This window comes from Vigna angularis, chromosome 6 (assembly GCF_016808095.1).
Source record: "Vigna angularis cultivar LongXiaoDou No.4 chromosome 6, ASM1680809v1, whole genome shotgun sequence".
NCBI lineage: Eukaryota > Viridiplantae > Streptophyta > Magnoliopsida > Fabales > Fabaceae > Vigna > Vigna angularis.
This window is the reverse complement of record NC_068975.1, coordinates 25440166-25455889: the sequence shown is the minus strand read 5'-3', so window position 1 is coordinate 25455889 and position 15724 is coordinate 25440166. Positions and strand designations below refer to the sequence as shown.

The following is a 15724-nucleotide window of genomic DNA, read 5'->3' as shown; positions in this document are numbered from 1 at the left end:
TTTTCCGGAAACCAACGGTTAATCGTGTTCGTGCTCTTCTTCCCGCCAAAGCGCAAACCCTAAATAAATAAGGGCGTTACTCACTGTGCTGTGTGGAACGAACAATGGAATTCAAGTTAAGCGATAACGCTCTCAAAACCTTTGCGCGGTGCATCACTTGCCTAGCACGCATCGGAAACGAACTCGCCATTCAAGCCTCTTCCTCTCAGGTACCAATAGTGTTCCTCTGCAACTCCAATTCTCGCTTTCTTCGTTTTTCACCATTTCTCAATCCAAAAGGAATTTTTCTTGATGATAATTTCGAACTTTGATTACGGCGCTGAAATCACGCTTTGATTTTGGCGCGACTTTACTTACCGGAACTACTTCTGGTTTCTCACGTGATTTGCCGTTTGGAGTAGCTCCTTACACTTAGGGTTTTGGGGGGCGTAAGTAGTTCTTTAAAGCGAACTGGATAATGTTGATTGTATTGTATAGGCATGTAACGCACTTGTTACTACTAATTTTTGTTTCTTGATTTGTTATTGCAGCTTCTTTTCCACACTATTAATTCGTCACGTTCTGCCTATGAATGCATCGCCTTCAAGTCTGGCTTCTTTGACGCGTATACTGTTGATGGTAATTCCGTGCAATGTAGTGTGCTTCTGAAGGTTCGGAGCCGTCTTTTCTCACTTTAAATTGAATGAGGTTTGCAAATAATAAATTATTTCTCACATACTCTGATTAGGCTGTTTGTGCTGTTCTAAGGACACCTATTACGAATATTGATCATTTGACTGTGAGACTGCCTGATCCAGATGCTCCCAAAGTGCGGTGGATTTTGGATTGCTATAATGGTAAATTGCTTATTTAGTGTGTACACTATCTCTGGTGTTTGCTCTCAATAAGGTAAAGTTATAGTACAAGAAATTGCAATTGGATTTAATCCGGTTACCATGGGAGACCAATCATGTAGTTGGTTTCTGAACTGAAACTAGCCGCATTTTGTACTTGGCCAATGTTATGGAAACATGCTTTTAATACTGATGGCATGCCCTCCTTTTTTCAAGTGGGTTAGGTGTAACATTGAATGTTAGCTTGTGCATGCAATTGCATCTTTTATCTTGGTGAGCAGCTAAGGGATTTGTTACTGCCCATCACTATACGCAACTTCCTCTACAGATTTTGAAGTCTGCTGCTTATTAATGTTCTAAAAGTATGTTGTAGCAATTTTTTTCTTAAATGAGCTTAATGAAATTGTTGTAACTTCAATTCATTATATTTAAGTATCCATCAATGATTGGATTTACTGTTTAAATGGTGTATTAGGCGTCTCATCATTTATGCTGCTATTTTCTGTGTGTTTTCAAACACACGTTTGACTCTGATGTCGATTAAAAAGGATACGGTTTTCATCGACTGCAGGTATGAGAAAAAGCTATTGGATTACTTGCAATGTAGAACCCGACATACAACACTTGTCCCTTGATAGGCAAAAATTTCCCAGCAACTTTGTTGTGAGGCCTCGAGATCTGAACAGGTTACTTGCTAATTTTCAGTCCTCTCTTCAAGAGATCACTATCATTGCAACAGAACCTTCTGCTCTACCTCTTGATGGTGCAAATGAAATTGGTGGAAAGGCTGTTGAACTTCGAAGTTATATGGACCCAACCAAAGGTAAAGAGGATTGTCAAAACCGTGATTGGAGTGGTATTAATTGGCATAGTGTATTTTAGGAAGTCTTTTATTTAAATGTGCTGTATTTCTGTAACTGCTGGGTGCTGCCGTTAATAGGCTATTTATGTTTGATTGATCCCGTAATGTTAGGGATTTGTCCAGTAGAATTAGCAGCCCATATTTCCTAAAATATGCTGCTGACTTATGTATACAAATAGAGGTTAACAACCTCATAAGAAATAATAAGAAAGAATTCTATCCTAAATTTGAGATGGTATCAGAGCTCCCGATTCTTGGGAGTCTTTGACCGTGTTATTTATTCTAAATCGCAGCCTTTATTGCTGCTTGACCTTTAACCTAAAACTGCACCAGCCTTTATTGTTGTGCCACCGTCAAGCCTTCATTGCTTATCGTGAGTGCACCTAGTCATGGCTGAAGTGGTGAACCTGGAAACTGGGGACAGAATCCAGACGGCTGGAGAACTGCAAAATATCCATTCCGCTTATAGGTTAGATGGAAAAAACTACCTCAAATGGTCTCAAATTATTAGGACCATACTGAAAGGGAAAGGGAAGATCAGTCACCTGACTGGTAATGCACCGGATGAGATGGATCCCAAATTCAAGTCATGGGATGAAGAAGACTCCATGATCATGGCGTGGCTGTGGAATTCAATGTTTCCAGAAATCAGTGATACTTGCATGTTTCTAAAATCAGCAAGGGAAATCTGGGAGGCAGTAGAACAAACTTACTCTAAGGCCAAGGATGCTGCTCAAATTTATGATGTAAAGGTGAAAACCGTGGCTGCCAAACAGGGAGGTAAATCTGTAACGGAATATGCCAATCAACTTAAGTCCCTATGGATGGAATTGGATCACGGGTTATAAAAGCAAAGTGTTCAGAAGACTCAGCAATTCTAAAAGAGTTTATTGAACAAGATAGGGTCTATGATTTTTTGGTGGGTTTAAATCCTGAATATGACCAGGTCCGAATTCAAATCTTGGGAAAGGAGAAAGTCCCAGGGCTAAATGAAGTGGTAGCCATTATTCGGAGTGAAGAAAGCAGAAGAGGGCTGATGCTGGAAACCTCAACCACCGAAAGCTCTGCAATGATAGCTGAAGGAGGAACAAGTATGGTTGCCAACCAGAAGAAAAATTGGGGTCCTAGTATGGAGAAGAGACATGAGGAGATTTGGTGTAGCCATTATTCGGAGTGAAGAAAGCAGAAGAGGGCTGATGCTGGAAACCTCAACCACCGAAAGCTCTGCAATGATAGCTGAAGGAGGAACAAGTATGGTTGCCAACCAGAAGAAAAATTGGGGTCCTAGTATGGAGAAGAGACATGAGGAGATTTGGTGTACCCATTGTAACAAACCACGCCACACCAAGGAAAAGTGCTGGAAATTACATGGAAAGCCCCCAAGCCGAGAATGGGGGCTGAAAGATGGGAGGACCTCAAGCAAAGAATGAGGGCCGAAAGGAGAAGATGGGAAAACCTCAGGCAGAGAATGGGGATGGAAGGGAGGCCCACAGAAAAAAGGAGGAGGGCAAGCATATATTGCTAATGGACAAGGTGTAGAATCTGTCCAGTTGAATCATGAAGAGATAGAACGGGTAAGATCCATCCTCAGTAAATTGGAGAAGCCTACAGGTACGTGCTCCTTGACATATTCTGGTAAGGTTCCATTACAGTTTGGACTTAATGTCTTAGATACACCATTTACACATTACTGGATATTAGACTCTGGAGCCACTGACCATATGACCCCACTACCTAAATACTTCTCCACATATTCCCTATGTCCTAGTAACAAGAAAATTTCCACAGCAGATGGAACCCTCATAACTGCAGCCGGACAAGGAGAAGTCCAAATAAGCCCATCCATAACCTTAAAAAATGTCCTTCATGTCCCTAAATTATCCACCAACCTAATTTCTATACAAAAACTCACTAAAGATCTTGCATGTAATGTTGTTTTTTATAGCAACACTTGTATATTGCAGGACAAGAACTCGGGGAGGACGATTGGACATGCTAGAGAATGAAATGGCCTATACTACATGGAGGATCCTAATCTGCCTACCAAGAGTCTCATTTCTAAATCCACCATGACCAATAAAGAGAAGGTTCAAGTTTATCATTGCCGTTTAGGACATCCGTCATTTCGAGTTGTGAAAGTACTCTTTCCTTCCTTGTTTAAAAATTTAAGTGTGGAGAGTCTTCATTGTGAGGTGTGTGAGTTAGCAAAACATAAACGTGTACCGTTTCCCATGAGCAATAAGATGAGTCCTTTCCCATTTTCTCTTGTTCATACTGATGTATGGGGTCCTGCTTATGTTCCTAATATTTCTGGTGCTAAATGGTTTTTAACATTCATTGATGATTGTACCCGGGTGACTTGGGTTTTTTTATTGAAACAAAAATCTGAAGTTAGCTCTGTGTTTGTCCAGTTTGTCTCTATGATTAAAAATCAATTTGGGGTCAGTATCAAAAGAATGAGGTCTGATAATGCCAAGGACTACTTTAATCTTGTACTAAACTCTTTTTGCCAAAAGGAAGGGATAATCCATGAGTCCTCATGTGTGAACACACCTCAACAGAATGGGATTGCAGAAAGGAAAAATGGTCACCTTTTAGATCAAACTAGAGCTTTACTTTTTCAAAATCATGTTCCTAAAAGATTTTGGGGGGAAGCCCTTCTTACCGCCACTTATCTAATCAATAGACTACCTACCAGGGTTTTAAACTCAAAAAGTCCCATGGAAGTTCTATCCTCATTCTACCCACACCTTGACCCTACAAATAAACTCCAACCTAGAATATTTGGGTGTGTATCCTTTGTACATGTTCATAGTAATGAAAGGGGGAAATTGGATCCTAGAGCTGTCAAATGTGTTTTCTTAGGATACTCTACCACTCAAAAAGGGTACAAATGTTTTCAACCCGGTTCAAAACGATTCTATGTGTCCAGAGATGTCACCTTCAATGAACAAGAGAGTTATTTCAAACAGCCTCATCTTCAGGGGGAGAATGTTAGAGAGGAAGATGAGACTCTCATGTTCCCAAACATGACGTTTGGGCCTGAAACTGGGACAAATGGCAGCATTGTTGCTGAACCTGTGAGATCTGCACCTGATGGTGGTGGCAAATTTGGAAAGGTATACTCAAGGAGAGAAAAGGCCATTCTGGAATCTAGCAATGTCCAAGAATCCAACCCACCATCACTACATGAGGTAACACCTTCAAATCCTATAAATTTTGATAATCCTATAAATTTTGATAATTCTAATGAGTTTGTGTCTGAAAATCTAGAAGCACAGGTGGACCAAACCCTTGATCTACCCATTGCCCTTAGAAAGGGAACTAGAACTTGCACCCAACAGCCACTTTACCCACTATCAAATTTCGTATCCTTTGAAAAATTCTCACCTACCCATAAAACCTTTCTCACTAACCTCAACTCCACACACACACCTTCCTTTGTATCTGAAGCATTGTCTGACAGGAAATGGAAAAATGCCATGGATGTGGAAATGGAGGCGTTAAACAAGAATAGGACCTGGGAACTTGTCACCCTACCTTCTGGAAAAAAACCAGTGGGATGTAAGTGGGTATATGCAATAAAGTATAGGGCTGATGGGACAATTGAACGGTACAAGGCAAGGTTGGTGGCCAAAGGCTTCACTCAAACCTATGGAGTTGATTACTTGGAGACATTTGCCCCGGTTGCTAAGATGAACACGGTCAGAGTATTATTATCACTAGCAGCAAATAATGATTGGGATCTGCAACAGTTTGATGTGAAGAATGCATTTTTACATGGAGACCTTGAAGAAGAAATATACATGGAGTTGCCCCCTGGTTACAAGGAACAAGTTGCTGCTGGAACTGTTTGCAAACTAAGAAAGGCTCTATATGGGCTGAAACAATCTCCAAGAGCATGGTTTGGAAGATTTACCAAAGTAATGACAGGTCTAGGCTACAAACAGAGCCAAGGGGATCACACATTATTTATCAAACATTCAGCTTCAGGGGGAGTAACAATTCTATTAGTGTATGTAGATGATATTATAGTGAGTGGGGACGACAAAAGGGAACAGCAAGTGTTAAGCGAATGTCTTGCCAAGGAATTTGAAATCAAGACACTAGGAAGGCTTAAATATTTTTTGGGAATTGAAGTGGCTCATTCTAAGAAAGGAATCTTCATATCTCAACAAAAATATATTACAGACTTGCTTAGAGAAACAGGGAAGACAGGTTGTAGACCAGCGAGTACTCCAGTTGATCCAAATATAAAATTGGGAAGTATGGAGGATGATATTGCTGTGGACAGGGAAATGTATCAAAGACTTGTGGGCAGACTTATTTACTTATTGCACACTAGACCAGACATTGCGGCTGTAAGTCTAGTCAGCCAGTTTATGCACCAACCAAAGGAAGCACATCTACAAGCTGCTCTTAGAATTGTCCAGTACTTGAAAGGGACCGCTGGAAGAGGGATTTTGTTCAAACGGAACAAGAGTGTAAGCCTTGAAGCATATACGGATGCAGACTATGCTGGGTCAGTGGTAGATAGGAGATCAACCACAGGATACTGCACCTTCCTTGGTGGAAACTTGGTGACTTGGAAGAGTAAAAAACAGAGTGTAGTGACTAGATCAAGTGCTGAAGCCGAATTTCGAGCAATGGCCCACGGAATATGTGAACTTTTATGGCTGAAGATTATATTGGAAGACTTGAAGATAAAGTGGGATGAACCTATGAGGCTATATTGTGACAATAAATCTGCAATTAGCATAGCCCATAACCCGGTGCAGCATGATAGAACCAAACATATTGAAGTTGATAGACACTTTATAAAGGAAAAGCTAGACAGTGGCATGATTTGCACACCATATGTATCTACTCAGAACCAACTTGCAGACATACTCACCAAGGGACTGAATTGCATTAACTTTGAAGGAATTGTCTCCAAGCTGGGAATGGAAAATACCTATTCACCAGCTTGAGGGGGAGTGTCAAAACCGTGATTGGAGTGGTATTAATTGGCATAGTGTATTTTAGGAAGTCTTTTATTTAAATGTGCTGTATTTCTGTAACTGCTGGGTGCTGCCGTTAATAGGCTATTTATGTTTGATTGATCCCGTAATGTTAGGGATTTGTCCAGTAGAATTAGCAGCCCATATTTCCTAAAATATGCTGCTGACTTATGTATACAAATAGAGGTTAACAACCTCATAAGAAATAATAAGAAAGAATTCTATCCTAAATTTGAGAGTTTTGTTAGTAGCTATATAGCAAACTGTATATATTTATGTCTTTGGATGTCATTGCAGACAATGATACATTGCTGCACACCCAACTGTGGATAGATCCTAAAGAAGAATTTTTGCAGTATGTTCATACTGGAGATCCAATAGATGTGACTTTCAGTGTAAAAGAATTGAAGGTATGGTAAGCCTAGCCTTTTGTTTGTAAGTTTTTGTTTGACATAGGTAAGTTTAGCAAATGTTAGAGATTTAAGTCAAATGACATCATGTTTTTTAAATTTTATCATGTTATTTCTCAGAATTTGTTATTCTTTCTTTCTTCTGTTCTACATAAATTAGAGTATTAAAATATACTTGGTATTTTTCTTATCAAACTGCAGGCATTTCTTTCATTTTGTGAGGGTTGTGAACTTGACATCCATTTACATTTCGAGAAAGCTGGCGAGTAAGATGTATTTAGTATCTAACACTGTTTATCCTCAATGGCATGGATTGTCCTATGAATACAAATGCATACCTTTTCTTTAAGTTATGGCATCATGCATATTGCTAAGGTGAATGTAATTATCATAGATTAAACCCCAAATAGAACTAAGGAAATGTGGAAAGATGCAAAGACAAATTGTCCTGGATTTTAGTGCGAAGAAATAAGCTACATACGCCCAAATAAATTGACATATTTTCTTGCATTCTGGATTTACTTTTATGTTTGTTTTTTATGGTTACTATTTGATATTTACGTTAATTCTTGTATGATACTGTGTTCGGCAAGCAGACCTGTTCTTTTGGCACCTAAGTTCGGTTTGGAAGATGGGTCACACTCAAATTTTGATGCCACCCTTGTGCTGGCAACCATGTTAATATCCCAGCTTCATGAAGGGGCTGTCTCAGAACCTCCTACAGGGGCCACCAGAGCACACCCTCATACTGAAGAAAGAAATGCATCTTACATGCAGCAAGAGAACTGCAGAGCAAATGCATCATCAGAGCTTCCATCTGATCACACCCGTATTTGGTCGGACCTCTCAGGTAGTTTAACTATTTGGATTGGATAATTTTTTATTGATCAAAATTCTCATCAGCTTTTTCATTTTGCAGCAAGTGCATTTAAAAGCATTAGTCCTTTGGAAGAGCGGCAGGCACAAGGAGAAACAGTTTTGAATGATGATGGTGGAAGAGAAATTCAAAGAATTAGCACAATGCAAATTTCTAGAGTAACATCAGTTGCAGGAAATAATCCCATTGACTCCAATTTGTATCCTGATATTGCTGTTTGTGCCAATATCTTAGAAATTCTATCATGATTTACTGTCCCCCATGATGCTGCGGCTGCAATGTTATTGTAATTTCTTTGTTTATATCCGTTACCTGGTTGAATTCCTGGAGCAGATACAAAGTATGGGGTGCTCAAACCAGACACTAGGTATAAAGCCGTTTATTTGAATTTTAGACCTATTTGCCTGTTTGAAACCCGTTTAATTTAAAGCAAATTGCTATCTCCATCCTCTGTTAGTCTCTGTACCTTGACTGATGTCTCAGACCAACTGAAAAAAATCATGGACCAGAGCCTCAAGGTTAGTTAGTTTGGCTTTTTAACGAGCGTGCTAAATGTTGTTGTAGTTCCATCAACAAATAATATAATTGGTACATTTTATCCAGATGGGCTACGAGATAATGTTCAAGCAATTTCACAACATCACCGCAGTAATTGGATTGACGCAGAAGAGGATGATGAAGACGAAGAGGAGCAAAATGAGCAGTACATTCAGTCAACACCGCCATACTATGAAGAGCATTAATTTAGAGAACTCTACTGTAATGGTTCTTCTTTATCTCAACTACCTGCTTGTGGTGATTCTCCTAGGTTGCCTTGTCTCTTGAAGTTTTTTCTAATTGATCCAGTAATCCATCATTTAAAATGATTGAGTAGCCATATATTGCTGACTTTCTTGTTACTATTTAATCTGCACAAAGGCCTAGTTTCTAACCGATAATTAGTCTACCTGATTAACTTCGCTTAAAACATAGGCGATACAGAATATGTTCTTACAAGCTTCTTGTATTCCCCTATTAGTCTGTTCTTGACCCTGCTATGCCCCAGAACACTTACTCTGATCAATGGACAAATGGACGATGATTGCATTGTTAAAGGGTTCATTGATCCAAGTCTTGACCGTTAATCACCTGATAATACAGAGAAAAAGTTAAAGAAATGTGATATAATGAAGAGATAAATGTTGTGATCCGACCATGAAGACACTGTTATGGAATTAGATGAATCCGATGTTTAATATTATCTTAAAATTAAAGGAGGCAAACCAATGTTATAAGTTCTCTTCCTTTCATAATAGACAGGCTGATTAGTTGTTTACATTTATTCATATTCTTGAAATTTAGGATCTGTCTTCTCGTTCTCAAGAAGCCAACTGAATTCGTTTATATCCAATATCTCAAATCGTAGTTTTTAATTTCCTTATTCTTCTCAGGTGTTATTGCTTAAAATTAATCAATCTTAGTTTGAATTTCTACACATCTTATGTAATTAATGACATAGAAATTACATGCTTGGATTCAAATAATTTATTTCAATGACTCCTTCCTCAATATCAAAAGTGTCTTTTGGTTTTAATTATTTATGTACCATATAAATTGCCCAGTCAATGCACCCATTAGATGATCGGTCAGTCAACCCTCACCAGAATATTTTCTAGGACCTTAGAGGCAATGTTGACCAATCGGTCTCATTCCTGTAAATGATCGCTCGGTCACAAACTGATTAGAAGTATCAACACAAGCTCAATATGATTAACAATAAAACATATTGTTAGAATATTTCTGGTTCTTCACGGTTTTTCTGGTTCCTTCTCCTGTTTTTATCAAAGAATGGCGTCTGGAAGTGCTCTTTCTTTCTCTGGAAGTCCCTCAATCACTTCCGAAAAGCTAAACGGAAAGAATTATCTATGTTGGTCTGCTGCTGTGGAAATGTGGTTCCTTGGTCAAAGACATTATGACCACCTTGAGCGGGATGGGAGCCAAGTACCTTCTGACAAAGTTGAACAATGGAAACAAGCTGATTTCCAATTGTGTGCCCTATTGTGGCAATCTGTGGAACCCCGACATTTGATATCTCTTAGAGCCTTCAAGACATGTCACACTTTTTGGAAGAAAGCTCAAAGCATTTATGCTAATGATATTCAACGTCTCTATGATACCGCAAATAAGCTCGCCTGTCTCAAAATGACAGACCATGATATGGTCTCCTTCATGACTGAAGCCCAAGCAGCTGTGGAAGAATTGAGAATGTTCTTGGAAGTGGAATCTTCGGAAGATATCAAAAAGAAGCTTGACAAGTATTATATGGTGATGATCCTCTGTGCTTTGCATCCAGATTTGAATCACATCAGAGATCAACTTCTGACAAGTCACAAGGTCCTCCCGAACCTTCCTCTCCACATACTGATATCCTTCGACACAGTACCCCGGTGAGTAATCCTCTTCCAGAAAATGGTGGATCTCCTCCTTCAGATTCTTCTCCGTCACCGTCTCCTGTCACGCCTCCTGGTGAAGATGATTTTGGTTGGCCCATTGCTCTCAGAAAAGGTACTCGTTCCACTCGAAACCCTCATCCCATTTATAATTTTCTTAGTTATCACAGAGTGTCGCCCTCCTTTTATTCCCTTTTATCCTCAGTATCTCCTGTGGTTATTCCTAAAAATGTGAAAGAAGCACTTGATCATCCTGGATGGCGACAAGCCATGATTGAAGAAATGCAGGCTCTTGACCACAGTCATACTTGGGAGCTTATGCCACTTCCCCCGGGCAAAAAAGCTGTTGGTTGTCGATGGGTATATGCAATTAAAGTCGGCCCTAATGGTGACATTGATAGGCTCAAAGCCCGGCTGGTTGCAAAAGGGTACACTCAGGTTTATGGTCTTGATTATTGTGACACCTTTTCTCCCATGGCAAAGATGACTACCATTCGATTGTTCTTTGCAATGGCAGCCATTCGTCATTGGCCACTTCATTAGTTGGATATCAAAAATGTCTTTCTCCATGGTGATCTTGAGGAAGAAGTTTATATGGAGCAACCTCCAGGGTTTGTTGCTCAAGGGGAGTCTGGTATGGTTTGTAAATTGAACCGATCTCGATATGGGATCAAGCAATCACCACGTGCTTGGTTTGGAAAGTTTAGCTCCATTGTTCAAAAATTTGGGCTAAAACGCACTGAAGCAGATCATTCAGTCTTTTATTATCATTCGTCTCCCGGGAAATGTGTTTACTTGATAGTATATGTTGATGATATAATTATTACAGGAAATGATACTGCTGGAATATCTTAATTGAAGGAGTACTTGTGTAGACATTTCCAAACCAAGGATCTTGGGAGCCTCAGATACTTCCTAGGCATTGAAGTAGCTCAGTCAAAAGATGGAGTTGTAATCTCCCAAAGGAAGTATGCTCTGAATATTTTGCAAGAAACAGGCATGATTGATTGTAGACTGGTTGATAGCCCTATGGATCCAAATCAAAAATTAACAACAGAAGAAGGTGAATTATTCTCCAATCCGGAGAGATATAAGAGGCTAGTTGGAAAACTAATCTATCTCACTATTACAAGGCCGGATCTATCTTTTGCAGTTGGAGTGGTTAGTTAGTTTATGCAAGCTCCATGTGTTGGCCATTGGAATGCTATCATTTGCATTCTAAGGTATGTGAAAGGCTCTCGGGCAAGGGCTGTTATATGAAGAAAAAGGAAGCCTTCAGGTATCAGGATATTGTGATGCTGATTGGGCAGGTTCTCCTATTGATAGACGATCTACTACTGGATATTGTGTTTTCCTTGGAGGAAACATTATCTCATGGAAAAGTAAGAAACAAAATGTAGTGGCTTGATCAACAGCTGAGGCTGAATATAGGACAATGGCTTCATTAACATGTGAACTTATATGGGTGAAGCAGTTCCTTCAAGAGCTTAACTTCTGTGACATCCAGAGTATGAAGATGTATTGTGATAACCAAGCTGCTCTTCACATTGCATCAAATCCAGTGTTTTACGAGAGAACCAAACATATAGAAATTGATTGTCATTTTGTTCGGGAAAAATTATTGTCAAAAGAAATATGTACTGAGTTTGTTGGATCAAATGACCAACTCGCAGATGTGTTGACTAAGTCGTTAAGGGGACCTCGGATTGAGTTTATTTGTTCCAAGCTTGGTACATACAATTTGTATGCTCCAGCTTGAGGGGGAGTGTTAGAATAATTATTAAGTCTACCTATGATTAGTATAGCAGGGCCTAAAGTAGGTAGTTGTGTGTTGGGTTATCTATAATGATTGTTCCTAGCAGTCTAGGACAATCTCTTCATCTTCCATCTATCTATTGTATCATATTTTTATCTATATAAATAATAGAACTGAGAAGGGTCTTCTAAGCCCTTCAGAACTATTTTTCTCTGTTTTAGATCTCAAGTCATACTTATGAGCTATTGGGCTGCAATTGGGTTAATCCTAACAAAATATTCATTCCAAAACCTATAAATACAGAGGTAAGGTAAGAAGGTAGATGATTGTATTTATTGAACATTTAAGACTTAACTGTAATAACTGATTGGTATAATTAACTAATTTAAGTGTCAGAGAGTATCTTTGACAAGTACTCACCCATTCGGTTCAAACCTTCAAGAAATAAGAAACAAAAAGATCTTGCAAGAGGAACATAAAGTGTGAAGGAATAACTCTCGATCCTACTATTCGAAACAATTTATATAATTAAAAAATATTCTTTATTGAGAATGAATTCTATCATTGTTTAACTATGGTGTCTTTTTTTTTCTCTTTATTTCCTTGTGGTAACGAAAAGAAAACTATGATTTTTTTTTATCTCAGATTTTCACCCTTTTGCTTATTTTTTATTTTTTTTTAATTTTAGTTGAATTTAGAAATACCTTCTCATCATTGTTGAATTTAGTTCTGTATAACTTCTAGCTCTTGGAATTAGAATTTCAACTGCGTGACTTTACGTCCTTACTTGTAGTTATTCTTTTGAAGATGCATAGCATGTCCCAACAACTAATTATTTATTTATAAGTATATTTCACATTATTTTTCTCGATAAAATTCAACTACAATTATTTATGTATCTGGTTTGTGCTGCCCATATAATGTATTTTTTCTAGTTTATTGCCAAAGTCTGGATTGGATTTGCATATATTAGATATCCCTTCATAATTTTTAAAACCATCGTGGACTGCTGATGCTGGGTGCCTCGTTGAATCAAAAGGAGCTCCGGTAGAAATGCTAATTTTTTATGGTCTACTGGTTTTATTCTTCAAACCAGTTTTTCTTTTGCTGTCAACTTATGGGCAAGTGATCTGATTGCAGGGAGTGGAATGTAGAACCTGAATTGGGTTCTGTTAGGTTATGAAAATCATATTTAAGCTTTTAGCTGTTGTGATGAGATAAAAATACAGAATCTTAGGGTCTGTTTGGATACAAATTATAAGTATTTAAGAACTTTTCTGTGTAAAATTTAGAACTATTTTTAGTAGCGAATTTCTTTTAATTTTGTATCCTATCAAACTCTTGGTGCCTTACCCTCAAACTCACAATTAACATACACTTCTGGGGAAAAAATTACAAAGTACACTTGCACAGGTTCGATAACTTGATTTATTATAATTCGTCTGTATGCAACCGCAAAACATTTTATTTATTTATTTCTAATTTTAAATTTTGTATGGTTTCCAGGAAGGCATGGTGCAAATCAGTTTGGAATTGGCTTCAATCTATACATATGAAGCTTTCTTAAAGTCCGAGATATATAGAACGGACCGAGAAAAATTAAAATGCTGACATATTGTCAAGGTAACCGTTAGTTGTAAATTTAAACGAATAGCTATTAGATAGCAATAATATACTGCTACTCATCATATATTGCACGCGATTACATATGGACGTGAATACACTTTCAGAAGGAGAAAATAAATTAAAATGACATGAACGGAACTAGAATATAACCTTATAGTTTATAATTTATAGTTTGGTGTCAACTTTCATATCTCGTCGTTCTGCTGTATCTTCTGACAGCTAGTTTGGTTGACTATTTAGAGGCGAGAGGACTTGGAGCGTTGGACCACTGAACAGAAACCATTAAACTCTTCCAGAAGGTAGTAGCTGCTCGTATCTTATATTATATTTTAATACCGGGGATTTTCTGCAAAACTTGTTGTGTTTGGGATGTTCGATTTAATGGGACTCGTTCAACGGTTTAAACCAAATTCTGGAAAAACATAGATTTGACTTTATCCTTTTATATGAAAATCTTCCTTTGACCTTTTATGTCCCTGATGCCGTTATTCAATAGAATACTGCTCATTAGCCAAGAAAAATTGCAGTTTTTCTTTCATTTAATCTTGTATTCTTTAATTAGTTTATTAATACAAGTAAACACCAATGTGAATTGACAAGTGATCAGCTAGCCGAAATGAACTCATTCTCTATCAAGGAAACAAAGAGTAGTTGACTAATTTTAAAATCATGTAGATTAAGCCTATGCTGCAATCTTTTGAACGAGACATTTTATGAGCAATGATATCCTATCTGGGCACATCGAGGTAACTTTCTTTTGGTTTAAGCGTCATAACATGTATATTAAGGTATAGGGTATTTATTCTTGCACTTGATAAAAGAAAAGGTACAGGGTGTTTATTCTTGCACTTGATCAATTTCAGGAGCACGCCCATTTCATCTCGAAATGAGTTGTTTTGAAATGAAGGTTTTACATTCTAAAAAATTTATATTAAAATGGATGGTTGATGACCGAAAGAAATGTGTCGAAACTTTAATCTTAAAGTTTGATTTATTTTTTTTCTAAGGTATCGATACAAATTGCTTATGTCTGATGCACTAACCAGAAGGTGATACCATTTTGTCAACGTTATTTTTTCAATCTTAGCTTTATGTTTTTTTCTATAACTGTTTTTGTCATTGTTAATTCCTATTTCTTGTAAATGTTTTTCAATACAACTTCTCATTAATTTTAATTGCGTGTGTGAGTGAGAGAGAGGGAGAGGGAATGTGTGTGTGTTTGTGTTATATTATGTATTGAGACTTACAATTTTTCTTTTAAAATAGAACAAAGAGAGGAGAATATAGTCAATTAATGGATGCAGTTCGTTTGTTATAATTAAAAAACAGTTATATTTTCAATATAATAAAATGTAATCTTATATACTAAGTAATTAAACAAAAGTCTTCAATTTTCGACTAAGATATATGGTAGTAATTTGAATGATAGTAAATTAACCGCTCTCTTTCTAGATTTAATATTAAGTTAGATGCCTTTTCATTTTTTTACTTTTATGTAGAGCAACAGTAGTATAATATTTGAAATTAGAATCTCATAAATTCTTCAAAACTTTCACTACTACGAAATGTTATTCAATTCGAACTTTTTAATTACCTTTATACGTTAAAAAAGGAAAAGTTACATTTACACTTAAGGTTACTATACCTCCATAAATTTCATGTCATTCTTATTTCTTTTTCTTCAGTAGTAGTGTGTTATATTAACACATTTGGATTAATCTGAAGAGAAAAAAAAAACAATTAATCCTCTAAACCTTTTTTTCTTTTAAAACACAGATAGCATAGTCTTTAATTTTGTTTTAATTATGCTTCCATGGATCTTTTAAACATTGTTGTTGTTTATAAAGAGACATCTGAATTTTTAATTTCATTTAAATTTATCCTTAAAAGTTATCAATCTTTTATGAATTATTTTTTCCAAAGGAGGTCTG

General features: G+C 37.3%; 1 protein-coding gene across 4 annotated transcripts; it reads left to right on the top strand.

Moving 5' to 3' along the window:
- Positions 1-14654, top strand: LOC108343108 (uncharacterized). 4 transcript variants are annotated; one of them, XR_008249939.1, is made up of 13 exons: positions 1-209; positions 531-650; positions 728-836; positions 1405-1656; positions 6993-7105; positions 7307-7371; positions 7702-7955; positions 8025-8181; positions 8466-8500; positions 8586-8741; positions 13674-13790; positions 14034-14092; positions 14469-14654. XR_008249939.1 is itself a non-coding variant. In XM_052879224.1 (10 exons), the coding sequence occupies exons 1-10, from the start codon at positions 105-107 to the stop codon at positions 8723-8725; spliced, it is 1350 nt and encodes a 449-aa protein (XP_052735184.1). In that variant the 5' UTR covers positions 1-104; the 3' UTR covers positions 8726-9071. The 4 variants fall into 4 exon arrangements, 1 of the variants encoding a protein (XP_052735184.1); XR_008249937.1 differs by lacking the exon at positions 14469-14654 and having other exon boundaries at positions 14034-14264; XR_008249938.1 differs by lacking the exon at positions 14469-14654 and having other exon boundaries at positions 14013-14264.
- Positions 14655-15724: the final 1070 nt, after the last annotated feature.

Excerpts from the sequence above, each read along its gene's own strand:
- LOC108343108 (XM_052879224.1), top strand. The coding sequence starts at position 105 with ATGGAATTCAAGTTAAGCGATAACGCTCTCAAAACCTTTGCGCGGTGC. Across the intron at positions 837-1,404 it reads GATTTTGGATTGCTATAATG|GTATGAGAAAAAGCTATTGG; the intron begins GTAAATTGCTTA and ends CATCGACTGCAG. Across the intron at positions 7,106-7,306 it reads TCAGTGTAAAAGAATTGAAG|GCATTTCTTTCATTTTGTGA; the intron begins GTATGGTAAGCC and ends ATCAAACTGCAG.